General features: G+C 47.2%; 1 protein-coding gene across 1 annotated transcript in view; it reads left to right on the plus strand.

The window, feature by feature from the left end:
* The window catches only part of GABBR2 (gamma-aminobutyric acid type B receptor subunit 2), a 342,515-nt gene that overhangs the window by 219,724 nt on the left and 95,450 nt on the right, over positions 1–27,341 (plus strand). Inside the window, exon 8 of the mRNA XM_025888598.2 lies at positions 25,487–25,547. Within this exon, the coding sequence (XP_025744383.1) occupies positions 25,487–25,547 (61 nt within the window). The remainder of the gene's footprint in view (positions 1–25,486; positions 25,548–27,341) is intronic.

Consider the following 27,341-nt stretch of genomic DNA (forward strand, 5'->3'; position numbering starts at 1 on the left):
TTCCTCTCTCTCCCTCCCCCCCCCCACCAAAAAAAAAATTGCTCCTTCGAAGACTCCTCTGTTAACCCTCCTCATTTATTAAAAAATAAGCAGGCCAATTTCTGCAGTAACAAACATGAAGCAAAGCTGTAACGGGGAAGCTAGCCTGGGCCCTCGGGTCAGCCCACCCCAGTCAGCACCCAGGCAGGGTGGGAGGGAGGAGAGCAGCCATGATGGCAGGTCCATGCACAGAGCCTCAGAGGTGGGAGGGGGCACAATCTGAGCTGGGACCCAGACCTACATTCTTTAATTTAATAGCTGTGTTTGATTTTAATGTGTGCAATAAAAATACAACTGGCACTTGAGGTAGCAAGAGGGGTTTCTTTTTTAGGTTTTTTAAGAGGCAGATATTTAGTAAAGAAAAGCACAGATGGTACGTGGAGGCTGCAGAAATCACTAAGGTGATACACGTATCAGGGGGGTTTCTTACTGCTTTATCTTTATCTGGAAAGGCACTTTGGCCATCCTCTTCAAAGGTGAAGAAATGAATCATGAAAGAGCGGGGGAGAGAGAGAGAAACCAACAGCAGAACAGTGGTCATCGTGGGTGGCTTGTCTAGTCACCAAAGCAGCAAACAATACTGTACTTTTACACCCGAGATTTTTGTGGTAGGATTAATAGCCTTTTTGTTTCATGCCCTTTCACCACATTCTGTGTGTTCATAACAAAAAAAAAAAAAAAAAAATGGTGTTTGGCCAGAGGGTGGGTGTCCATTCAACAGACAAGAGCCGGGCTGCTTTGGGTAAGCTGCCTATGGCAGCTGATGGAACTTGGCCCTGGAGCCCAGCACAGTGTGGAAATCCCCGCCCTCATCCTGGTTGTGCCATCATCTCAACTCCGAGTACTTGGTTAGCTTAATGGTGGAGCCTTCTCCTACCCACTCCTTGAATGTGGGGTCTTAGAAAGACCCCTCCATTCTCAGTTGCCAGCTCATAGTCTGGCCTCTACTAGAGTCTCAGCTCACGGTCAGTAAACACACATACATCAGAGATTTTTATTACCATATGTCCCCCACCTCCTCGACATCTCTTAAGGACTTTACACACAGTAGATATACAGGAAAGACTAGTTAGCTGGTTGGATGGGTGAGTGGATGGGTGAAGGGGTGGGCAGGTGAGTAGACAGTTGGAAGGTTGAGTGGATGGGTGAACGGCTGGATGGGTGTGTGGGTAGGTGAATGGATACAGGAAGAGATGATGGAGAGAGAGAGAGAGACAAGTATATACACGAATAGATAGATGAATGAATGGATGAGTATGTGGGCAGATGGATGGATAGGCATGTGGATAGGTGGATGGATGGGTGGATAGACGGAGAAGGGGCAGGTGGGTAGATGGGCAGGTCAGTGGTCAGACAAAGATGAATGAGTGGATGAGTCGGTGGGTAGATAAGTGGGTGAGAAGGAATGAGTGGGTGAACAGCAGGCGCAGAAGAGGTAATTGCAATTCATGTGTGTCAGCTTCGTTCTAATCAAAGCACATTTTCTCTGGGAGGATCTACAGAGGTGATGGCCCTGATGTCTTGACTCCTCTTCTGTACCAGTCCCGACCTCTAGAAAGTGTTTGCTGCATTTTCTGATGTGAGACCCCATGTTGTCATCTGACTCGTGGAAATACATGTTTCATTTCATGCCATTATTCTTCACTAACACTTCACCCTTTCAGGAATCCGGCCTCATTAAAATCTGTCCTCTATCCAGTTCCTCTTTGAGGAAGTTCCTTGTTAGGGCATTTCTGCTGTGAAATGTATCACACCAACTGATGTGAGTGCCAACCTGAATGCTAAAGACTGTTATTAGCAGATTTAGCCTAGAGATGTTTCAGAGTTGTCAGTTCTGATGTTCATAGGATTATATTTTCAAACATCATCACACATCCTCTATGACAGACTTGATTACTGTGATGAACTAGTTTTCTTCCTTTAAGAAATGTGCCGGTTGCAAAAATGATTCTGAAAGCATCGGTGAAAAATTCCAGGCAAAACTGAAGTGACACCATCTCATTTGGGTGGCTCATTTACCTTCCTGGGAGACGCAGCCCGGTGTGGCAGAAAGAGCACTGGACGTGGAGTCTGCAGTCCTAGGTTTGCATGATGTCCCCACCATCTTAGCAGTGGTGACCTTGGGGAAGTCTCTAATCTTTGCATTCTCTGCTGCAAAATGAGACCAGTGACCAAGAGCCCCTTGCTGGGTTGCTCTGGAGATGAATTAAGGAAAGTGCGTTACAAACTGTCAAGTGCAGTGTGTGATTGAGGAGAGAGGGCAGGTCCTCACCCCAGTAGAAGAAGAAAGAAAGCTGTAATTCATCTATATCATTTTATTTATGTATTTTGGTTCCCAAGTTGTATTCCAGAACTCATACAAAATATTCCAGATAAATGAATTTTATTTTTTTAAAGATGTTTATTATTTATTTGAAAGAGAGAGAGAACGAGAACACAAGTGGTGGGGAACAGCAGAGGGAGAGGGAGAAGCAGACTCCCCACTGAGCGGGGAGTCCAACACGAGGCTCGATCCCAGGACCCTGAGATCATGACCCTAGCCGAAGGCAGACGCTTCACGGCTGAGACACCCAGGCGTCCCCAGATAAATGAATTGTAATCTTCCTCTTCCTCCTCTTCCTCATCCTAGTTAATCTGGAAGTAACACAATTCGTAACTCTCTTTGCCGTTAGCAGCTCCGCGCAACCAATCACGTAGATTATTCTTCTTCAGATGTTTTTTGGTGAGATATTTCAAATGCCTTTTGGGAAAAAGTCACCTCAGAAGTTACAGTAATCTTGCTGTCACTCCTTTCAATGGCTAGAACCCCTCCACCGAGATTCCCAGCTTCGCCATTCACTTGGATTCTCTTTGGAAGAAATGGCTCAAATTTGGCAGGATCCATGATTCCATCTTCCATGGGGGGCGGTTAGAGGTCAGCTTCAGAACTTGCTCCTTTTTTTGCCCCTCTTCACTCCAGCCTTTTTCATGGGCACCATGGTGACAGCATGTATTACCTTGTTTTGTTTTGTTTTGTTTTTTGCTTAAACAAGAGGAGAAATCAGATATTTATAGTGAAAAAATTAACTGTACGTCCAAGAACTAATAAAACACCCCTTTTGGGCCGTGGGATTTTTATTATCAGTGATGGAACCACGGCGTAAAAACCTGGCACCACCACAGGGAAGTGGCTGTTTCCCTTTGCTCGTTCATTCCTTCTATAACTATTTCCTACCACCTACAGTGTGAGAGGCATGGGGAGGGGGTGCTACAGATACAGCACTGAGCAAGGCAAATGTGGTCCTTGTACCCAGGAGGAGACAGAGAGTAAGCAGATATTCATCTGAATAACTATTTGAATATAGATTGTGGAAAGTGCCCTGAAGAAAGCCACGGGGCATGTTGAGGACTTAGAAATGGAGGCCTGACCAAGGCTAGGGATCAGGAAAGTCTTCCCTGGAAAAAGAAAAGAAAAGGGAAAAAAAAAAGACAAGACTTCCCTGAGATGACTTTAGTTGAGCGTGAAGAATGAATAGGAGCTAAGCAAAGAGAGTCAGAAGGGCATTCCTGGAAAAAGGTGTGGCACCTTCGAGATAGCACAAGAAAGCCAGTGTGGCCGGAGCAGAGTGGGACAGGCTGGACCTGGGGAGTGGGCCAGAGGGCTTAGGTGGAAGCTACATCACATTGCACCTGTTACCCTAAGACCAGTAAGACCCTGTAGAAGGGTGTCTGGCAAGGGAGTGAACTAACTGCTGTTTTTAAGAAGGTTCCCCTGGCTGCAGTGGACAGAACAGACTAGAAAGAAGCAAGAGCACCTGCAGGACACTGGTACTAACCTGTGATGCATGGGGAGGGAGAGAAGCAGGTGGATTCAAGGCATGTTTGGGGAGGAAAAAAAAATGTCAGTCTTGACAGAAATGAGGGGGTGATCAAGGATGTCCTTCTAATGCAGTTACTTTTCATTTTAAACTGAATGTCTCTCAAGTTACATACACTGTAAACATTCCTACAGTAAATGAAAGAAAAGCATCTATAGACTCTACGGTATTCTGTGCAGTGTAACATCTGGATAATCTGAAATTTTTCATGGTGGTCCAGGGGAAACTGGATGCAGCACTTACCCTTCCCCAGCCTGCAGAAAAATACTCCATGCAGCATGCAGAGATCAGGACCCCAAAGATGTGCTCGGTAAAAACCAAGAATACAAATGTGCAGGACACATCTGATCTGAGCCTTTAGGTGCTCACGTTTCATGGGGAAGCAGATATAATGTAAGCAGCCAGAACCCACTCCAGCCTGTCTACAAATGAGGTTACACCAGCGCCAGGGAAACCTCCCTGGGGTGTTGCTCCTACCTGCCAAACAGCGTGACCTTAAGTCCCAGCAACCCACCCCACCCCCACCATTCCTCCAGTCTTCCCTCTGTGTCCCTGGAGGCATTTCCGTGTCTTCACAAATGGTTCCTTGTTTGGCCCAGTGCCACAGCTCCTTGGTGACAGCCAGTGCCTGCAAGCCATTCATGGAGGCCTCTCCCCACATTATTGCCAGATCTTTGTTCCTCAGGGCCCGCACGTGGCTGTAATGGCCTCAGTCTTCAGTGGGGGGGAAGGCCACTCTGCCCCTTGCGCTGCTGGCGTCAGTGCTACATGGGAGCTGACTTGTCTTGGCTGGTTAGAGCCAACTGTGCACATGTCTTCCCAACTTCCTGTTCTGTGATGTCACATTAGTAGTGTGCAATTGGCCGTGACGGGAGTATTTACACCACAGTAATCCTCGAATGCTACAAATCAGGACTTGTCCTCCCCTTGGAGAGCTTGTGGTTAAGCAGTTCCCAGCACGCCACTGACTGAGCCCGGAGCTCAGCGGCTGCGTCCTGGGCCCCACAAGCTTCCCTGTGAACACGGTGCCCTTAGGTTCAATCCCTGGGGTCAGGCTTGGAGACAGTGACCACACTGTCCTCTCAGCTCCCACTCCCTACATAACACACCCAAGTACCAGTACGTCAAACATCTCATTGCCTGGGGACTGTGGCCCCAACAAGCATCTGACAGGGGTAGGCTCTGAGTCCTGGCTTAGGTGCAGCAGGGACCCCTGTAATTACATAGCTGCATGTTGGAAGAGACTGGGTATACTTTGTTTTTTGTTTTGTTTTGTTTTTATAGTTTTTATTTATCTATTTTGCGAGAGAGAGAGAGAGAGCGAGCACATGTGCACACGCGAGCACAAGTCGGGGGAGGGTCAGACAGAGGAGAGAGAGAATCCTGAGAAGACTCCCAAGTTGAGCATGGAGTCCTACATGGGGCTTGACCTCATGACCCTGGTCATGACCTGAGCCAACACTAAGAGTCGGACGCTCAACCGACTGAGCCACCCAGGCACCCCTGTACTTTGGAGAGACACCAAGAGGAATATTTCAAGGTTCTAAGGGGTCATAGTAGAGAGACTCCATACCTGCTGGAGAAGATAGGATGAGGCCATTAGCCGATCTTTCAGTGATTGGCTCACTCATACCAGGCCCTGTGTTCATGGGAATACAGGAGAGAGTAAGACACATTCTACACCTGTGCTGGTCACTGTGGTCACCCCTAGCCTCATTCAAGAGCATTTAAGATGTGGCTGGTACATAAATGTAAAAAACACACCGATTTCAAAGATTTAGTACCCCAAATATGTAAAATATCTCATTAATAATTTTTATATTGATTACATTTGAAATGATATTATTGTGGTTATATGGGGTTAAAAAACTTATCATTGACATTAATTCTACCCATATTTTTTTTTACTTTTTAAATATGGTTGCTGGGTGATTTAAAATGACATATGCGGCTCATATTCTATTGGTCACCATGAGGTGACCATGAGGTGACCAAATGACAGTTAAACCAGAGGTTTAACCTTTGAAGTCGCTCCTGGCCCATTGGTAGGGACTTCCAGTCAAGACAGTCGGGCTGGACCTCAAAGGACAGATAAGGTTTGGAAAATCAGAGACAGTGGGAGCAGGGAGGAGAATGTTTTATAGAAATAAGCATTTGGACCCTGCCCTCTTAAGTGGAGTAGTGCATCCCTCTAGACCTTAAAAAAAAAAAAAAACTATACCTCTAGGAAGTTTTCCTCAGGAAGCAGTGGTGATATGAGCAAAGACATGGCCCTACTAGAGCACTCAAGGAAACATGGTTTGTCTTGGTGTGGGCAGGGGAAAAACTAGAAATAACCGAAATGTCCAATGCTTGGACTAAGCTAAATAAATTTTGATGCATCTATATGGTAGAATTATTGGCAGCCATTAGAAATAGGTGTTACAGAACACTATCTAATGACATAGAAGATTGTTTGTAATATATTGTTTAGTGAAAAGGGGGCAGATCGCAAAGGTTTTCGTGGCAAATCTTTACTTTTGATAACAAATTTTTAAATATATAAATATATAAAGACCAGAAGAATGTACTCCAAGATCTTAGCAGTGGTGTCTCTGGGTAGAATTCATTCTCTTTGCTTATTTCTCCTTTCCAAATTTTCTACAGTGAACATATATTACTTTAGATCTTGGTTTAAAAAAAAAAAAAAGGAAGACTTAAAAAACATATTAACTTTAAAAGACCTACATTTTATTCCAGTATTGGCCCTTACTAGCCAAGGGACTTTAGCTAATAAGCTCTTGGACTCACTTTTCCCATCTGTACAAGAGGATATATGAATACTTGGCTCATAGTGTTGTCACGAGGACTAAGGGACACATGGCTAGCTGGCACGGTTCCTGGCACCTGTAGGCTCTCAGCCATTATTGATACTCTTCTCCTTTCTGTCCCATTCTATCTTAGAGGGACCCTGATTCTCACTTAGAAATGAATGGAGCAGGGAAGGGAGAAAAGATGGAAGTAAACATCAGAGAGGCCTTGAACATGTCCTGCTCTCCTGTGAGCTTCAGTTTTCTGAGCCTAGAGGAGCTTCTTTCTCCTCAATGCCAAACTCTAGTGAGTTGGATCCCCACTACTTGGGGTCCAGTTAACTGAGGGCGTGTTATGTCATTTAATCTGAGTATGTAGGAAAAAAAACATGGAGGGTGCCTACCATAGGCCTTAGGCCAGCCTGAAAAGCTCTTGAGGTTTGAGACCTTAGGGTATATGCAGTGAATGACTGTTGTGACAGATCAGCTCTAGACTGGCTCTAGTAGACCCTTAGTGTGATAATATGAAGAACGCGGAATTTTATATATGCATATGTATGTATGTTCTACATACATAATACATGTGTACATGTATATTTTTACAGGCCCACAGTATGTGATAAAACAGTGACCTAGATTCTCCCTCAGGCACATGGGATCTTTAGTAGGCCATATGTAGTGATAGTTAATCCATAGCACCACCTGTCAATTCCCCTTTAGCAATCTGGCAGGGTCCCTGCGGTGTGTACGGGCTCTACAGTGCTTTTCGAAATGTACCAGAAAAATTCCCTGTTCATCCTCAGATCTAGTAATTCTGTCAACTGGCTTATGAAGAACTGCCTCAGTAATCCATGTTTAATGACCTTAGCCACTGGACAGCTGTCTTAGGAATTCAAGTCTCTTATGAACAGAGTTTTCTGAGGTTCTAAACTTCAATGTAATGTAAACATGTCCTGTTCCGCGCCCCCAGCAACGGGATGTGGAGATGTGCAGGTTGGTGTCTTCTCCTTGGGCTCACTCTCCTCAGCCCAGCTTGTATGAGGAGTAGTGACCATCACAAGGAATGGGATTTATCACGTCTCCCCTGTGGGACAGTCATGGACCTCGGCTGGGGCTGAGCTCTGTGCCTCAGTTCATCTGTAGGATGATGGGGATATTGGCTGGCATGGTTGGAGCAGGGGCTCTCCGATCTCTGCGGCCTGTGACTCTGTGACTCTGAAGTAGTGAAAGAGAAAAGGTTTTCAAGATGGGAACCAACATTTACTAAGCGCCCAAAGTACTGAGTTTCCCGGGAGCAAGCCCTGCCTGTGGAGCAGACGTGCTTAGTGCCATTTTATACAAGAGGAACCCAGTTCAAGAGGCCATGTAGCATGCCCAGGCTCATGAGCTGGGAGGTGACAACTGTGCCCAGGATCACAATGTGGGAAGTGACAACTGTGCCCAGACTCATGAGCTGGGAGGTGACGACTGTGCCCAGGCTCACAGCGTGGGAAGTGACAACTGTGCCCAGGATCACAACGTGGGAAGTGACAACTGTGCCCAGGATCACAATGTGGGAAGTGACAACTGTGCCCAGACTCACGAGGTGGGAGGTGACGACTGTGCCCAGACTCATGAGCTGGGAGGTGAAGACTGTGCCCAGGCTCACAGCGTGGGAAGTGACAACTGCCCAGGATCACAACGTGGGAAGTGACAACTGTGCCCAGGATCACAATGTGGGAAGTGACAACTGTGCCCAGACTCATGAGCTGGGAGGTGACAGCTGTGCCCAGGATCACGAGGTGGGAAGTAACAATTGTGCCCAGGCTCATGAGGTGGGAGGTGACAACTGTGCCCAGACTCATGAGCTGGGAAGTGATGACTGTGCCCAGGCTCACAATGTGGGAAGTGACAACTGTGCCCAGGTTCATGAGGTGGGACGTGATGACTGTGCCCAGGTTCATGAGGTGGGACGTGACGACTGTGGCCCAGGCTCAGGAGGCAGGAAGGGCAGAGTCCAGGCTTCAGGCCTGATGTCAACCCCCTCTAATGCCCATGTTCTCTTCACACTCTCATCCACTCCCCCACCTCCTTCAGTGGACTCCTTTGGAACCTCAGTTCGCTCTGTCATGTTTCCCCAGAAAAATCTGTACAGCTATCATCTCGACTCCTCCCTCCACCTGCTGATCTCTGCTGACTCTGTGAACTCCCCGCCTCTCTTCTCTCTTCTCTCTCCCCTCTGCCCCTCATTTATTCTGGCTCTCACATTTACACACTCACCAGATTATTCTTCCTAAATAATCTTTGTCCACGTTATTCCTGGTTAAAAGCCTTCCCTGGCTCCGCACTGCCTGCAGATAGAGCTTGGCGTCTTGGGAGCTCACCTTCAGCCATACCTGCGTTGCCAGCTGTTTTTCCTCATGCTGCTCTTCACACGGAAGAGATGTTAGTGGCTCTCCCACACACACATCAACTTTTCAACCTTCACAGCTGCGCCTATGGGCTGTTGGGGGGTCTTTTTGTTTGTTTGTTTGTTTTTTCTACTATCATCTTCTCAACAATGCATTTATTCAACGAGTAATTTTTTGAGAACTTACTATGGGCCAAGCACTGTGTTGGAGGCCAGGAATACAGCAGTGAACCAAACAAACAGAAATTCCTTCCTTCAGAGAGTGGACAACCTAGTGCAAGGAGAGAGTCAATAACCGGCATGTTAAGTATGTAAATTATATAGTATGTGAGAAGGCAGCAGTTGCTATTTAAGAAGAAAAAAGAAAGAAATGTGCGGGAAGGGAAGGAGAATTGGAAATGGCACCCGTGGAGGGGGAGGCAAGAGAAGTTTTTAAACAGGATGGCCAGAGGAGGCCTCACTGAGGGCAGAGGCATTGGGAAGGTGGTGCATGAGAAAAGATTTGAAGAAGGTGTGAGAGGGATCCATGCCATGACCAGGGGAAAAGTGATCCAGGCAGGTGGACAGCAGTGTGAAAGCCATGGTTGACAGTGTCTTCAGCACGTGGGGTAGGACGAGCTTCTACTTCCGGCCAAGATGGAGGAGTCACAGGGACTGGATTTACCCTCTTGCCTTAGGCAACTAAAAAACCAGTCAAATCATGGGAAACAACAATTTTCCAACCCTGGACTACAGACAGCAGAGGAGAGTGACCCCTGAGAGAAGGGACACAAAGGATGTGAGCCTGACAATTGCCCAGCTTACTGCCTGGAGAGTTTGCAGTTCGCGGCACAGGAAGGGTGGCCCTGACACAGCCCCACAGTCCGCCAAGTTGACAATGTGAATTGAGACAGAATTGAAATTTTGAATTAAGAGAGACCAAAGAGGCTAGAATTTGCAGGCAGAAAAGCGGAGGGAAGAGAGGCAGGGCAGCTGAGAGCTCCAAGGGGCCGCCTCAGGTCTTCAGCTGCGGACTCATCAGCACCTGCTGATATAGTGAAGAAACCACCTGAGACCAGGGAAAGCACCAGCAGAAAGGAACAGACAGAAGGATCCTCAGAGCTCCTGCAAGGCCAGGAATCATTCATGTTCACAACAGCCAGGGTGAAAAACTTCAGAATGGGAGGTACTCAGAAGGCTGTTGTCCTAGTAGTCAACCCTAGACTAAAGGTAGCTCTGGTCCTGCCCAAGAAAGCTTGAAGCAAGCCTCGAAAGGGTCAAAGTCATTCCAAGTAACTTAATTATGTCTCAAAGCCTAAGAATATTTAAAGGAATATTCAAAAATATCAAGCACCCTGTGATGGGTCTGGTATCTCATCAAGAATTACCAAGCAGGCAAAGAAGCTGGAGTGTGTGGGAAGCGCAAGGAGGCCACTGTAGCTGGACGGTGTCAGTGAGGGGAGATGCAGAGACACCACCAGAGAAATCAGAGGCCAGATTTCACTGGTCCTGGTAAGCCCTGCAAGGTCTTTGGCTAACTCAGTAGTCAGGAGAAGATGTTTCTTTTCTTACCTACCCTACCAGACCGAAAAGTGCCCCTGCTTTGTTCCAAACTTGCTGGGGACCATGGAGCAATTGGCCCTACCTTATCAGGGTAGCCTTGAGCACACACCTGCCCACTACCCGCCTTCACACTGGACTCCCAGGAGTATCGGCTCAATGCAGAAGCAGGAAGAAGAGGAGAGTATGGGGGGGCGGTGGAAGGTACTGAAAAGAGGACATTTCCCATTTGGGACAAGAAAGGTCTGGAGGACCTTCTTCATCAGTCCTGCCTTGCAGTCTCAGATCCCACCCCCGAAAGATGTGTGACTTTGGAAAATCTTCCTAACCACCATGACTTGTTTGCTTGTTTGATGAAAATTAATAATGGAGTGCCACCTACATCTAAACAGTTTAGAACAGCTTTCCATAACAGGCATGTACACAGCAAGGTCACTGAAACAGAAGTCAAAAATCTAAAATCATACAACGTGAGGATGAAATATATTCCAAAAACCTAGGGTGGTATAGTGAACTTAACGATGAGTTTAAATGAACTGGCTGCCAAGTGATGAAGAGAACTGAACCTCATTTTCTCCATCTGCAAAATGGGATTAATGATCCCTGCCCAGCCTACCCCAGAGAGCTACTATGAGGATCATCAAGGCTGTCTAGATGAGGATATGCTGTCAGGACTCTTCTGGTGCAAGTAATAGGAAACCGTCCTTACCCAAAGGTAACAGTGAAGTCCAGAATGAGGCTTCTCGATCTCTCCATTGCTGGACTGCTTCCTCCTGTGCCAGCTCCATGCTCAGCCTCTGCACAGGTACTTCTGGATCCCATCATCACTGCACCAAGTCCAGCAGAAGACGGAGCTCGTTTCCCCAGTAGTGCCAACAAAAATCCCTGGACGTGAGTCCCCCTTGATTGGCTGGCTTGGGTCACGTGCCCAGACCTGAACCAACCACTATTACCAGAGGACCACACTGACTGGCTTAGTCTAAGTCATGTGATTCAGCCCTGCTTAGAGAAAGTTTCGTAGAACTTCAAGGTAGAGTGGGGCCAGGTGAATCTCAGGGTTGGCGTTTCTATCTTCTCTGCCTCTCCTCCAACAGATCCATTCTCTGCCCTTCTCTGCGCTCTGGGAAGCTGCTCCTATGGTCGACACCACCTGGGATCCATTGTCCTCGGCTTCTGGTTGGATTTAGCCAGTGGGGAGTATGGGCAGGAGATTGGAGGCCAAGAGGAGAGAGAGAGATCAGGGTGCAGCCCTCAGCCGTGCTTTGGTGCTGTCTCTCCTGAAATAAATGTGCCCTCCTTCCAAGGCTATGGCTCCCCCTCTGTGTCTCCTACTCTTGTGAAGCTCTGAGGACACTATTTCTTCCCTTGCTCCTCTGCTCTGAGTTATATAACAGCTCCTGCCATTGCTAGTCTATGGGCACAACACTGTCTTTTGTCTGCTCTCATAATCTGTTCCCCCACTCTGTAGTAGTCCTTAATTAAGGGTCTTCCTTTGAACCATCCAGGGTGAATTCTCTTACTTCCTGTGACCCTGTATTTGTTATCTGTTGCTTCATAGCAAATTAGCCCAAAGTGTAGTGGCTGAAAGCAACAATAAAGATTTATTATCTCACGTAGTTTCTGTGGGTCAGGAATTCAGGAGTGATTTAGCTGGAAGGTTCTGGTTTAGGGGCTTTACTATATGTATTTGCAGGCAAGATGGGACTGGCAGTCATCCTAAGGCTTCCTGGAGCTGGAGATTTGTTTCCAAGATGGCTCACTAACGTGGCTGGCAAATTAAGGGTGGCTGTTGGCAGAAGGACTTGGGCCCTCATCACATGGACCTCTCCATAGGGCTGCTTGGGTGTCCCCACCACATGGTGGCCAGCTTCCACCAGCATAAATGATCCGAAAGAAAGCAAGACTGAAGCTGCAGTGTCTTTGTATGGTCTAGTTTTGGAAGTCACACTCTGCCATTTCTGTAATATCCTACTGGTTACACAGACCAGCCCTGTTCAGCGTGGGAGGGGACTGTACAGGTTGTGAATACCCGTAGGTGAGAATCACCGGGGCCATCCTAGAGAGTGGCTTTCACAGCCCCTGACCAACATCATCTCTAAATTAAAATCAGGGTACTATTATCATTCAAAGCAGGATTAGCTGGTGAGCAAGGAAAATAAATGTCCACTGCACAGTGTTTGATGGCTATAAACCAGGTGCAAATCCTATCAATATAGGGAATTGAGACTCTTAAATTCACCAGCTGGACCCATAAGTTGGGTCTTAGAAGAGCCCCTGTGGTTGGGAGTGAAGACGGCCTCAAGCCCAGGCGAGAGGCAGGAGGGAAGAGAGAACCCATCTTAAGCAAAAAGGTTCCTAGGTTTATCTTTCCGAGCTTCAGCTGGCCCCACTCTGGCCTGAAAACGGCTTCAGACACACACCGCGTGTGTTCCTGGTCCACGCCTGGCATTTCTCAGCCTTCACTCTGGTCTGCTGCTAGAAGTAGCCTCCTGACTGCCCTCAGCCTGAGACGGCCTCAGGAGGTGGGGCTTTCAACAGCTGCTCTTCCCTCCCTTTCCGGTTTCCCCCTGCTGACTCCTGTCTCTTTCCTCCCCAGGAGAACTAGTGGAAGATTTTTTAATTGATGGAAGATTTTTAGGCTTAGCCCATGAAGCCAAGTGAATAGTCCCCAATCCCCATATGGAGCCATCTGGGTTTCAAATGGGGGAGCTGAGCCAAGAGGGAGAATGGGTTCTCAATCAGGCATGCCAGGGACACCTTCCTGCCAGCCCTGCCTGCTGTTTCCGTGGTGGGAGGTGGGACTGGTGACTCATCGGGACTGAGAGCTGAGGGCCACTGGGGCTGGGAGGAGCCTGGGAGACTGTCACATCAGTACCCCTTGCCCTTGGCCTGCCTCATGTGTTATGCCCTCATGCGTGTTCACACTTAGACACATCCACACATCGGCAGATGCAAACTCACCCCCTGACTACTGTACAGATGGAGAAACCAAGACACACTCAAGATTGAGAGGGCCTCCTGCCCAACCCTAGCCTCTATGTGTAACCTGATGTCAGCCATTGGGAGCTTGGAAAGGTTCTCAGGAAGCGCCATCTCTCAGTTCAGGGATAACCACAACCAACCTCAAGATTTCTTCACATTCCTGCGGGCTTGCACTCTCATGGTCCTGCTTGTGCTGAATTCATTCAGGATTTGGACCATCCCAGATCCCTGATGTTTTTTTCCCTCAACTCTGGGCCCCAGTGATCCATGCCGGGAATACAGACCCCTCCTCCATTATGACAGTCACACAAAACAAAAACAAACAGACCTGAAAGCCATCCCCTTTTATAAGGACCTGTGAGGGGTTCCAGGGAAGATCTGGGGGTCGGGGAGAGGGGGTTCGTACCATAGAATGTCATTTGAATGACTTCAGGTTGGACCTTACTTATTCCTGATCTGGTTCATGCTCTGCCACACAAACACACACCCCCTCCCCCATCTTAGGGGCCACTTACCCTGCGGTGGTCTCACCCGGCCTCCCACCCCTCTTGGGCCTTTTTCTCTGCAGAGAAGATAGCTCCCTCTTGTTCTCCCAATGGAGGTTCTTACCTTCCACCCAGGAGGCTAATCAAGGTTCCTTCCTACACCAAGATCATTTCCTCTTAGGAGGAATTCTGGGCCCAGCTTTCAGATAATACAGACTTGATCTCCTTACACACTAGGAGACTACCACCAAGGGATGAGGGGGCCCCAAGCTAGAAGCCGGGCGGCCCGCCTCCCAGCACAGGGCCCTTTCTGAAGCCCCTGTCCGTGAGCTCCGCAGCCCTGCCCATTTTTCCTGTACTGTTACTGGGCACCTTTCTCTCGCTCTTCCTGGTCACCCTGCAGCCCAAGCCGTCTGGCCTTGTGCCTGGACTGCTGCAGGACCAGCTGCTTTGTTTGAGCCCTGCCCACACCTCCCTCCGCCCCAGGCCAGCCTGCAGCCCACCCTGGCTTAAAGTGAAAATCCCAACAGATTGCAAATTGCCTGTCTCAGACTTTCAGGTCGACTGGTCAGCAGTTTGGTTTTCCTGGTGGAGACTAATCCACTGAACAAAAATAGAACATACAGTAAAGCAAAATTAAGTATTTCTAATCAGGGGGTTGCTTGCATCTGCAAATGACCAGGAAACTCGAAGAGGGGTTGGGGGTGGGGGCAAAAAGCCTGGGGGAGGGTCTCGTGATGTGCGGCTTTAGAGCGACAGAGTCACCCCGGAAGCTGGGCAAAGACCCCAACTCACTGGGCGCAGGTAAGGAGGGCACAACCATCTGTCTGCCAAACCAGAAAGCCATTCTTTACTTCTCCACCTTCCTCAGCCCTCACGTGGGGTATCTCTGAGCCCCGTGGGTTCCACCTCCTTCCCATCTTGGGAAGTATGGACCACTCTCCAGCTATGTCATCCTCCTGGATTCCGCAATCCATCCGTCCATCCACTTGGACTCTGCAGTGGCTCCCAACTGGCTTCCTTGCACTCAGTCTCCCCCTCATGCCCATCCATTTTCCACACAGCACCAGAGTAGCTTTTTTTTTTTCAGCTTTATTGAGGCATACTTAAGAAATAGGATTTATATCTATTTAAGAGGTACTCTGTGATGATCTGATATACATATGTATTATGAAATGATCGCAAGCATCAAGCTAGTTAATACAGCCCTCATAGCCATCACCTCACACAGTTTTCATTTTCTCTTTCTCTCTTTCTTGCTTTCTTATAGTGAGAACACTTAAGATCTACCCTCTTAGCACACTTTGCAAGTTTACAGTATGATATTGTTCCCTATAGTCCCCATGCTGTTCATTAGCTTCCCCGGAACTTATTCATCCTGCGTAACTGAAAGTAGGTCCCCTTTGTCCAACATTTCCCCATTTCTCCCTCCCTCCAGCCCCTGGCAATCACCATTCTACTCTCTGCTTCTAGGAGTTTGACTCTTGTAGATTCTACACATAAGTGATATCATGCAGTATTAGTCTTTCTGTGTCCTTCTTATTTAACTTAGCATGACGTCCTCCAGGTCCATCCATGTTGTCACAAATGACAAGATTTCCTTCTTTTTAAAGAGGACCTTGGACGTGTTACCTCCCGGTTTATAATAACCCTTCTGTGGCCCCCATTTGCAACATTAGGTCCAAAGCCCTGCCTGATATATGGTTCTTGCCTTCCTTGCCTCCAACAACCTCCCTACCCCTTGCATAACACCCACCAGCCCCCTTGCCCTTCCTTCTGGTCCTTCATAGAGCTAAGCTCTCTCTTGCCTCCAGGCCTTTGCAATATGCTTTTCCCTCTGCCTAGAACATTCCTCTCTCATCCTATTTGCCTGCCTGACTGACACTCATTCTTTCCTGTCCCCTCCAACCCCTTCCTTGAGAGAGTGCCCTTCCTTTTGTGCTCATACCTCTGTACCCACCCTCTCCTACCAATTGTCACACTGCCTTGTAACTATCTCTTTTTTTTTTTTGCGTGTCACATTCATTAGACTGGGAGCTTCTAGGAGACTAGGACTCTGGCTTAATCACTGCATTTCCCCAGGGTCTAGCATAAGCATGCCCTGTCCCAGAGTAAGCACTCAACAAACACAGCGTATGGCACCTGTTCCCCCATTTTCTGTGAGGAAACTGAGGCCCAGAGAAAGGAAGGAGCATAATTGGGGGCACACAGGTGTTCGTGACAAGACTAGAACTAGAGCCCTGAACCTCCCACTCAAAGCCCAGAACCCCTTCTGGCTTAATTGTATAGAAACAGTCTCAGCAAACATCATTCAGCCCCCGGGGGACACAGACCCCAGTACCAACAGCTTGCAGGGTTATCTGGATCTCCCAGCCTGTGATAACCTTTGGGTCTTCATGATAACCAGCTCCTCTGCCTTGGGCTCTTCGGCCCTCTCGGTTCGGGGCAGAGTGGAGCAGGGTGGTTTTGGGAACTGAGGCAGTAGATAGGCAACCAGCCCAAGCCCCTTCTCTGCAGCTCTTCCCGCTCTGATATGAAGTTCCTTTCCTCATTTCTGACAGGAGGTTCTCACCCACCCCTTGTGCAGGTAAAAACTAAGCACTTTGCGTTCCTCCTCATGCTTTTTTACTCTGGAAACCCAAGGGGACTGGCTTGGCCACCAATGTGCTGGAGCTGGATCCTACAGGCTCCCAAGAGAGCCAAGAGCTACTTGTTAAATGATCCAGAAGAGATGAGCCAGGTGTTAAATGGTAGATAGCTGGAAGTCTGCCTTGGTGGGAGTATTTACACCATGGAAATTCTCTAACACTACAAACCAGGGCTCCCCCCCCCCCACCACAAGAGCCCATTGTTAAACATTTATCAACACATCCCTGACTAACTAACCCGCTTCCACCTACCTACTCCACCCCTACTCCCTCCTCTCCATCAAGGCTGCTTGGGCCTCCCTGTGATCCCCTGCAAAGAGCTCATTCTCCCATCAGTGGCTGGTTCTTGCCTAAGGAGGCAGGATAGCATGTGGTCAGAAGCATAAGCTCGAAGTCTGATTCAGCTGGAGTGAATCCCGGTTCTACCCACTGGTCACATGACCCCAGGCAGATTTCTTCTCTCACTGCCTCTGTTCCCTCATCTGTAAAACAGAGATGATGATAACACACGATGTGCCGCATTGGGGTTGCTGTTGAGAATTGATTCATGAAGAACAACCCCAGAAAAAAAATCTCAGGTAATGTACACAAATGTTTCAGCAGAGCTAAAAATAACTTGAAGGGTGTTATCTCTGTGTGTTCTGTGACAGAGTCAAGAAAGGATTCATCCCAGGTACCGTTCTTAGAAAACGCAGAGCGCAGCCTGCATCTGTGTCTTCAGACCCCTTGCTCATGGCTCTTTCCATTCTTCTAAGTGGAGGGGGAAGAAATGTGCTTATGCCTGCATGGATCCCTGGCTCTTATTCATGAAAACTCAAAGCTGTCAGTAAAAATTAATTATTCCAAGAGGGAGTATTATTTTGTTGGTGATGATGTTGCTGTTTTTGCCTGTAAAAAAAAAAATGCTTCCTTATAACATCTTTTCAAAAAAAGTTTTTAATAAAGTTTTCCTGTTAGGAAAATAATACATACTTATTATAGGATATTGGAAAATATAGAAAAGTCAAAAGAAGAAAAAGTCATAATCACACAACCTAAGAACCAACCAGCATAAACACTTTTATTTGGTGGGAGTGATTTTTGTATCATTGTGAATGTACTATAAATACAATTTTTACCCCTTTTTACTTATGTTATTAGTTAGGATAAGTAACATCAGCTGCTGTAATAAAGAGTTCTCAGAATCTTAGTGGATCAACACAGTAAAAATTGATAATCCTCATATGCCAAGTCCAAAGTGGGTGTTTCTGGTTGGTGGAAATTCTTTCCACATGATGATTCATGGACCCAAGCTCTTCCACCTCGGGTCCCCTCTGTTCCTTGGGCCTCAGAGTTCACTGAAAGACCCTGTGAATCTAGTTGGCAGATGGGGAAGTGAAAGAGCATGAAAGGTCTTGTGGGAGGCTTTCATGGGCCAGATCTGGCATATCATATGGCACTCCTACCCACATTCCATTGACTGGAACTGTCACATGGCCACACCTAACTGTAAAGGTGCTTAGAGGGGCGCCTGGGTGGCTCAGCCGTTAAGTGTCTGCCTTCAGCTCAGGTCATGATTGCAGGGTCCTGGGATCGATTCCCTGCTCCGCAGGAAGCCTGCTTCTCCCTCTCCCATTCCCCCTGCTTGTGTTCCCTCTCTCGCTGTGTCTCTCTCTCTCTCTGTCAAATAAATAAATAAAATCTTTAAGAATAAATAAGTAAATAAAGGTGGTTAGAAATGCAGTTTAACCATGTGCCCAACAGGAAAAGGAAATGGATTTGGTGAACAACTAGCCAGTGCCTGGTACAGTCAGAAATCACTTTTTCCAATCTTTTGTAATTCAATTTGTAATTGAGTGCACAAGTGTATATAACTTAGATTAAGTCACCCCTTGGTTAAAACCCTTCGGTTGCTTCCCCTTGCATTCAGAATTAGGCTCAGCATCCTTGATACAGCCTGTAAGGTTCCACATGACCACCTTGCCAATCACATTCCATGCTCATCTCCTCCTCAAGGACCTCTTTCAGCTTCACTGGGATCTTTCAGGTCCTCTGGTTTCCCAATCTCTCTCCTGCCTTGGGAACTTTGCACGTACAATCCCTCTTCCCAGGACCCTCTCTCCTACACTCTTAGCTAACTCCTTCTGATCTCAGTGGAAATGCCACCTCCCCAGAAAGCCCTCCTTGGCTCACAGTCTGTCTACATTAGGTTTGTGTTATAGTTCTCTCTCGTAGTACCCTGTTCTTTTCCTTCATATCACTTATTGTAGTTTGTAATTATATATTTATCAGTGTATTTACTGTTTAATGTCTGCATCTCCTACCAGACTACACACTCCATGCAATCTAGGACCATGTTGATTTTGCTCACCCTTTATCTGATGCCCGCCCGGCACATGCCCAACACATGTTAGGTGCTCAACAGTGCTGGTTGATTGAAAGCATGTATCAGAACATTTCATCACGTGTCTATCACTGTTTATGTGGCTATTGCCCTATATTGTGGGCATTTCGTTCACGTCTGATATTTTGCTATTCTAAACAAGCTTGACTCCTGTATTACGACTGGAAGGAAAGAGGAGGTGGTCCCACCTCTCTTGGCCCATCTACCCCGACATTTTCTCTTCATCCCTCTCCCCTCCCCTGCACCCGGCCCTGCCTTGGGCCACCATGCACGTTGTGGCTGGTGACCACTGGAACCCTTTGGGCCATCTGCTCACGGTCTCCCAGAAGGATGCCCCTCCATTTACTACGTACCCAGCAGAAGGGTAGCATTGGGGCTTGCTACACCTCCCATCCTGCCCCTCCTCTTAATTCCCTACAAACCCACAGCTCAAAACTCAATGGATACATCAAACTTTTCTCCAGGCTTGGGCCCATCAAAAGCATTTCATTTAAGAAAATATTTTAAATAGTCTGCGAAATATGACTTATTTTAACCTAAGGCACAGGCAGAAAATAAATAATTTTTCACCTTTGTAGAATATGTGGGTGGACCTACACAATTGTTTGATATTTCTCTTTTAAGTCCTGCCATCCCTTGGAAAACAGAAGGCAACTTCTTCTTTAAGCCTACATGATGAGGGTCTCTACCCTCGATGGAAAATCTGACCAGCATTCAAACCCCAGTGTTTTCTTCAAGTCCTCATTATTTATTTGAGACCAGCATCGTCCCGGTTGGACGGCTGGCAGCAGAACCGTCCAAGGTGCGCTTGGATCATCTACACAGATAGCAGCGTGACGTGTTAGGACGGGTCCTGTTTCCCCACAGCACAGACCAAGCACTCAGATGAGCATGCATGCTCACACCTCCCAGAGACGAACAGGGCTGCCAGAGACGAGTGCACTTAGGGTCATATTAAAGACGGAAATCCTTCCCTAGATGTGCCATGATCTGAGAGACTGTGTCCCTCAGTGGGCCCAGGGCCCCCCCGCAATTAGGCTGAGACCAGGGAGTCTTCACTCTGTCCAGCCTCCAGCTCCAGCCCGACATCAGATCACGTCCGGGGCTGGGCATCCCTGCTCTCCACTGTGAAATTGAAAGAGACCAAAAAAAAAAAAAGTTCCAACGTAGGGCTTGACCCATACAATTCATAAACTGCTACTAGCACAGATCTTACTCATGCTTAGTAGTGAAATCCTAAAAACGAACAATGGAAACAATTTCTCTAAGAGCAGGCTGCTGGAATCCTTAGTGTGCACCTCACTCTCCACTGATTTTCCTGGGGATTCTGAGCTGACGGCAGGTGAAATTCTGCTAACTAGGATTACCTGGAGGAATTATGAGTTACCCTTTATATGCAGCAGCTCTGGGTTATGCCTTTTTCATAAATACCTTTTTTAATTCTCACAAACAGTCCTGACAAGTAGGTATTGAGCTTCCTATTTTTCAAAGAGGAGAATGGACACTCAGAAACACTCCGTGACTATCCGGGGTCACGCTGGGGGCAGTGTTGACTCTTGTCTGGTAAATGCTGAAACGTAAGTTTTTTCCGTGTGTTATCCTGTGCATTCTGAAGATTTCTCCGACAAAGAGATTCAGCTTTACTGCTCCTGGGTTCAACCTGAGCTGTTCGTTTGGATCGACTTTTAGGAAACAGACCGCCTTCGTTGACATTAGCGACATCTCTTTCAGGAAAAAAAAAGTTCCTTATAAATTATCTACTTGGCGGCTTTACTTCCATTATTTTATTTGCATTCCAGGTCTGCTCTGTGGTCATTGTTTATAAGCTCCTCAGAAGTTAGAATCCATTATCAATCAGCATGCAGTCAAGAAAACAGAAACCACTTCAGGCATTTCAGAGGGAGATTTAATACCGGGAACTGGTTACAACTTTGTTGAAAAGGGCGGAGGAGCGAAACAGGAAGGTGCTGTCACCGAAGATAAGTATTTACAGAAACTACCAAGGCCCTTGGGCTGCAGGAACAAAAAGGGAAACGGTGTGGCCACCGCCTCTGAAATGCACAAAGTGCATGAAGTGGTTTCTGTTTTCTAGACGGCATGCTGATTGATAATGGATTCTAACTTCTGAGGAGTTTATAAGAATGACCCCAGAGCCGATTAGGAATGCAAATAAAAAAATGGGGACCCAAGTGCACTGGCCTCTGAGGCTCCTGCCACTGCTGTTTCTGCTGCTGTGGGGACCCCCCCACCGGCCACTGAGCAGTCAGCTTAGAGCCCCCCACGCTGACAGTTGGGGGGCTGCTGGGACCCACAGACACCTGCAGGCACTCAGAACTCCTGCTGCTACAGCCTTAGCAGAGAAAAAAAATAGCTTTTCCCTTATGCGTACTTTCTAAATCTCCTGTGAATGCTTCTCATTAGCAGAACCTAAATGGAAACCAGCTGGCAGGGGATGGTGGGAAATGTGGTTTCTGGACTTCGGGCCCCGGCAACACAGAGGAGGGTATAAAAGAGCGAGTGCGGGCTGTGAGCCATCGGACAGAACTCGGCCACGACGCCGGCCAGAGCTACCAGACTCCACTGCTTTAGAATTCAGCGCATCATATGGATGGGTCTCAAGTGCACATGATCCTCAGTTACAGTCCTGGGATCACACACGGCAAAAGCTTAAGGAGAGTCATGGCATTTACATATACATAAAGAATACGTGTGTGGGGAGAAGGGCAAAACAAATCCCTGCTCAACCTGGGGTTTAAGAACGCAAAGCCAGCCCAGCTTCCTTGGCTGACATGCCAGGCCACGGTGAGGCTGAAGCATGGGCTTCACACAGAATCCACTGCCTTCTCAGTCAGGCTCCTTCAGGTGGCAAGAAAGACAGAGTCCCAGTGACCTTTGATGACGGGGGTCTTAGGTGGGGTTGCCCTGGAAACAGATTCTGAGACAAAGATTTGCATACAGGAAGTCGATCAGGGAGGGCTCTCAGGAACAAGACCTGGGAGGGGGGAAGTGAAGCAGGATGTGACAAAGGGACAAGTGAAATAATGCAGCTGTAACCATGGCCTCGGTCATTCCACAGGGACTTCTGGATCCACGGTCCTTCACAGTTGTCCTGAATTGAGGCAAGGGGGTAGAACTTGTCCCTTCATGACCATTGGATGTAGGCTGCGCCCCAGGAAGGGGGCATAACCGTCACTGGCACAGCCCCGTGTGGGAACCGGGCAGCAACCAAGATGCCCGGCAGCTGGGGAAATGAGTGCCTCCATCCCAAGGGGGCCCTGGGGCATGCCGCACACTACAGCGTCCGCCAGACAGAGGGGGCAGGAGTAGGGTGGAAATCCACTCCTGTCCGGGCCACGGTGCCCAGCCACCGTGGCGGTGCCCTCTGCGCTGGCAAGAGAGAGAATCTGGCCACCACCCTCGCCAGAGCCCCCAGTGTCTCTGTGTCTTTGTTTCTACACTACCATCCCATCTCCATCCAGCAGCCAGAACCATCTTCCCAGATCTTACATCAGATCCTAGTACGGCTTTGCTCAGCCTCCCCAACTCCAGGGCTCGTCCCTGCACTTAAAATCACCTCCAGAGCCCTGTCGTGGCCTCCAGGTCGGATGTGACCTGTCCCTGCCTCCCTACCCGCGCCCTCGCCATGCCGGCCCTTCCTGTTCCTGCCCTGACTTCGCACTCTGCTTGGAGTAGCCCCCTCTCGCCTTGTGGCCTGTGGCTCTCCTATCAGCTCTTCAGCGAGCTCTTTCCTGACTGCACAACCAACCCGTCCCTCACCCAGCCACTCCCTCTTACTTTCTTCACGGCACTCTCCACGAACTAAAGTTATCTTGTGCCTTTATTGGCGAACTTGTTTCATTTGTCCCTCCTCATCAAATATAAAGCTCTCTAAGAGCAGGAATCAGCACCTAGAAGCTAAGTACATGGCCCAGATTAGGCAAATATTTGTGGAAGGGCAGAATTTCATGAAAATCATCTGACTGGCGCGTGGGCTTCCTTGTCGACATTGACTTGGCTGGGACAGTGGTTCCCATCCTGTCAGCCACGGGCAGGGTAGCAGAATTGGCTTTAGCGGTCAGACCCAGCGGGTGCCATGGTAACTTCTTCAGGAAAGAACCAGAAGACACATCTCTCTCAGAAGGGGGCTTCCTGGAGCTTCCTGGCTTCTCTGTGCAGACCACCCTGTATAGCCCAATTACCCATCTGTGTGTCCTTCATTACCCGCCGATGAAGTTCACGGCGGCTCGTGTGGTTTGAGAACTCAGTCACTTGGGGGCTTCTGTTTCTGAGAGGTGAGGATGCCTGGGCAAAGACCCAACAGTTTATCCCTTTGCCGGATGATAACATGTGATATGGAAGATCTCCTCCCAGGGGTTGGAAAGCTTCCTGGTGCTTAAAATCTTTTTTTTTTTTTTCAGCTCTCTGCTATTAAACATTTTAAAATAAAAATTACTACTGCCATTTACTGTGTGCCCATTGTAGGTCCTGAGCTGCACGAGGTCCGTAACTCGGGTGCTCAGGAACGTGCCCAAGGGGGCACTGAAGCCGGGTTTGGGATACTCGGACACTGGCCTCCTTCCACTGCATTATCTGAGAGCTTAAGGAGCTACGTTAGTAAAAATAGTTACTGTGAGGAAAATAAAATGTGACCGCTCTCACTTCAAAGATGGACTAATTTGTTTTGTTTACCAAGTAAAGGGAGTTTCTCTTACCCACCTCGTACTCCAATCCAGTGTCATTCCATCCAAGCTTCGAAGACCATTTCATGTCCTTTTTCATTTAACTAATAATGGTTCTGCAGAATTTGTCCACATTTTATATCTAGAAGTTTTTGGAGTTCCTCAGAGCGTGGCAGGAGGTGGGCAAATTGGATCCCCACCTTTATCAAACCAAGAAATGTCCTCCTTGTCCCCCCCGTCTGCGTCCTTCCCAGCTTTGCAAAGTGCTCTATTTGCATAAAAGTGAGCCTTTTGCACGATGTTCTGTGTTTTTCGATCATCCCTAGAAATCAAATCACAGCGTCCATCTCACCTTACACTCCCGGGAATTGCGTGCTGTCACCTGAATATGGAATTTGCTGGCCATTACTTTCAAACTGATACTACTGGCAGCTGTCTACAGGATTTGAAAGAGGTGTCAAAGTGGCCTTAGAAGGTGTTTCTCGTTCTGAGATCAGGTTGAATGATTCTCTTTGTTCGAAAAGCCACAGGGCCTCAGACTTTGGGTTTCCACCTAGGGAAGATACTTCTTGGCACTTTGTCCCAAGCATTGAGTGGGATCCAAAGTATCGTCTATGCTATGACCTGATGATGTGAGAGCATAGTGAGAGTAAAGCGGTGTCCCTTTAAGACCATTGCTTTTCCTAATTGCACGGTAATGGAAAGAGAGGAAGGAATTTATTTCTGGATGAGGAGCAACATGCTGTAGTGAAATGGCATGGGCATTAAAATCAAACTTGGATCTGACTCGCAGCAGCCTCACCTACAGTGATCTAATACAGAGCGCATAACCTCTCTTGGTCTCAGTTACTTGATCTGTAAAATGAGGATCATCCCCCTTTCCACTCGAGTTTGTCAAAAAGATCCATTGATATAACGTGTCGATTTCCTGGCACGGTTACAGAATTTTGATGGGTCGTGTATTAGCAAGGAGAGATCCCACCCCCTCTTTATGCTCCTGATTTATTTAGCCCAGCGTATGGAAGCCCGGTATCAGCCAGCAAAGCAGATGCTGCAGATGATGCTGTCCGGAGCCTCCGGGGCCCCTAATGAGGGATGCTCAGCTACCTGTGACACGAGGCAGGTCTCGTTGGCTCAAAAACCTTCATTTTGTGCTGCCCCGTAGCCCATTTATAATTGGGGCTCATGTCACCACTCAGGAATAACTTACAAAAACATTTCTCTGTCCTTAATAAGAAATACTAACTGACCTCCAGCGCCCTTCTGGTTCTCACGCCAAAAAGCCTCAGCAGAGCCATGCATCTTAATGGGTGAGGACCAGGAGCAGAGTCAGGGCCAGGCCCCGTGGGCCTCATCTCTGCCTCCATCTTTCCAGCACCCTGGAAGACCTTGTCCCAGGATAACACAGGACACTTGGGGGTTTCATGGATAATCACGATGATAATGATGACACATAGCTCAGCTTTAATTCACATGTGTTCTGTTATTGATTTTGTGCTCCTCCAATTAACCAGGTAAAGTCACAACCAGTTTTAAAACAGTTAGTTTAATTTTGCATCTGCAGCCCCACGGGAATCTATTTTTTTCCAATATTAATAATCATATTGTACCACTTACGAATTGCAGTTGAGATCAGTAGTGTTTGAGCTAATATGGCATTTCTCTTTTGTTCTTGTTTGTGTTGTTTTGTTTTTAGGGTCAAGTTGTATTCCGGAATGGGGAGAGAATGGGGACCATTAAATTTACTCAATTTCAAGGTAGGCTTTCTGGTGCTTATTCTTTCTAGTTGATGAATTCTGTATTCGGGGATGTTGTGTTTCTGCAATAAAATACATCAGAAGAAATGAAAGTATGATGTTCCAGATAAGAGAAAGCAGAGTCAATAGAAAACACTTCTCTGTGAAAACATTAGTTTCAACTTATTTAGAATATTTTTCTCAACTGCATGACTTCTCAGGCTATTCCGTCTCCCCACATGACTCTGAGAGGCACATGAAAGTAGGGCGGTGGGGGTTCAATCCTCTCCAGTATTCTGAAAAAGCTTGCATTATTTTTGTTTTTGATGATAGAAATTTTCAAACAGACCCTAAAGTTGAGAGGACCACATAATAAACCCCATGTACCCATCACCTGGCTTCAACCATCATCAACATTTTGCCAATCTTGCTTTATCTTTACTCACCCACTGCACCCTTTTTTTTTTTTTTTGCTATAATGTTTAAAGCAGCTCCCAGACATTATCTCATTTCAATCTATAAATACTGCAGTATGCATTCCTACTAGATAAGGACTTTTCAAAACATAGCCATGATACTATTATCCTACCTAAAACATTTAACAATGATTCTTAATATCCTTTCACTTCTAGTCTATGTTGATCTTCTGATTATCTCCAAAATGTCTTTACAGTTTGTGGGAGAGTCCACACAATGGCTGGTTGCTATTTCTCTTTAATCTCTTTTAACCCATAATCATCCCCCACGTGCTTGTAACAGGTCCTTAATTTTTATTCTAAGAAACGAGGTCGCTTGTTGGACTTTCCTGTTGTCCATGTTGGAAGGGGCTCAGAAACCTTCCAGACCACTTTCCTCAAGTGACAAGGTGGAAGTAGAGGCCCAGGGAGGGGCAGGGGCTTGTCAGAGTCCACAGGGCGTCTGTGCGAAGCAGGGCTGGGCTTTCCTCCAGGTAGACACCTCCATGCAGCCCGGTACGGTCATCAGCAGGGTCGTTAGCCAAAACCACGAGATGCACCGTTCTTCACTGCAGTGTTTTTCAGCATCTGGATGTTTCTGGAAAAATCCAGGAACAAGAGCTGTGCCTTTGCGTCAGATCCCAAAGTCATCCAGGGGAAAGCAAGAAATGAAATCGAGTTATTCAGGTTCATTCAGACAAATCCCACTGGATTTAGCTCAATGAGGAGAGGTGTTCGGTACTGTGGCTCAGTAATGCAATCTTGTAGATTTACCCATTCGTCTTCTCGTGGCAGGTAATTGAAACGCATGTCAGCTCTCTGGCATGCACGAAAGATGTAATTTTCGGCAAATGTAATTATTTTCCCATTTGTTAAGTCTTGTTTCTTCATTGGTTGAACCAAGTAAGCATCTTGGCAAAGATACTTACTTTTTTTTTTTTTGAGTGATTGTAACTAAATTCTCTTGTCACATTTCCAGTTCTTAAATTATATCATTCTAGGAGAATATTTTATAAAATATTGATTGGCCGATCACAGCTACAAGTGCGTGCCAGTTTTATTGCCTTTTTTTTTTCATATGTTAGGATTAGACACCAACTCCAGTGACTAGTTTTGAGCGTTTATAAGGAAAGCCATGGAGCAAACAATGGTTCAGAGTGGGTCTGACCTACCTTAGCTCAAGTTGATGTAGCACATTAGGCAAGTAACTTCACCTGTGTGAAGTCATCATATGTAAAATAGGAATATAATCCAACCTACCTTCTTGGAATGTGGAAAGAACTCGATAACACATAGAAATATGTGCATATATTTCTTGCTTAGGAAGTAGCAGCAATTATGATTAGCACTGTGTCAAAAA

Source organism: Callorhinus ursinus, unplaced genomic scaffold (genome assembly GCF_003265705.2).
Source record: "Callorhinus ursinus isolate GAN/ISIS: 27379988/994484 unplaced genomic scaffold, GSC_fseal_2.0 scaffold24, whole genome shotgun sequence".
Taxonomy (NCBI): Eukaryota; Metazoa; Chordata; class Mammalia; order Carnivora; family Otariidae; genus Callorhinus; species Callorhinus ursinus.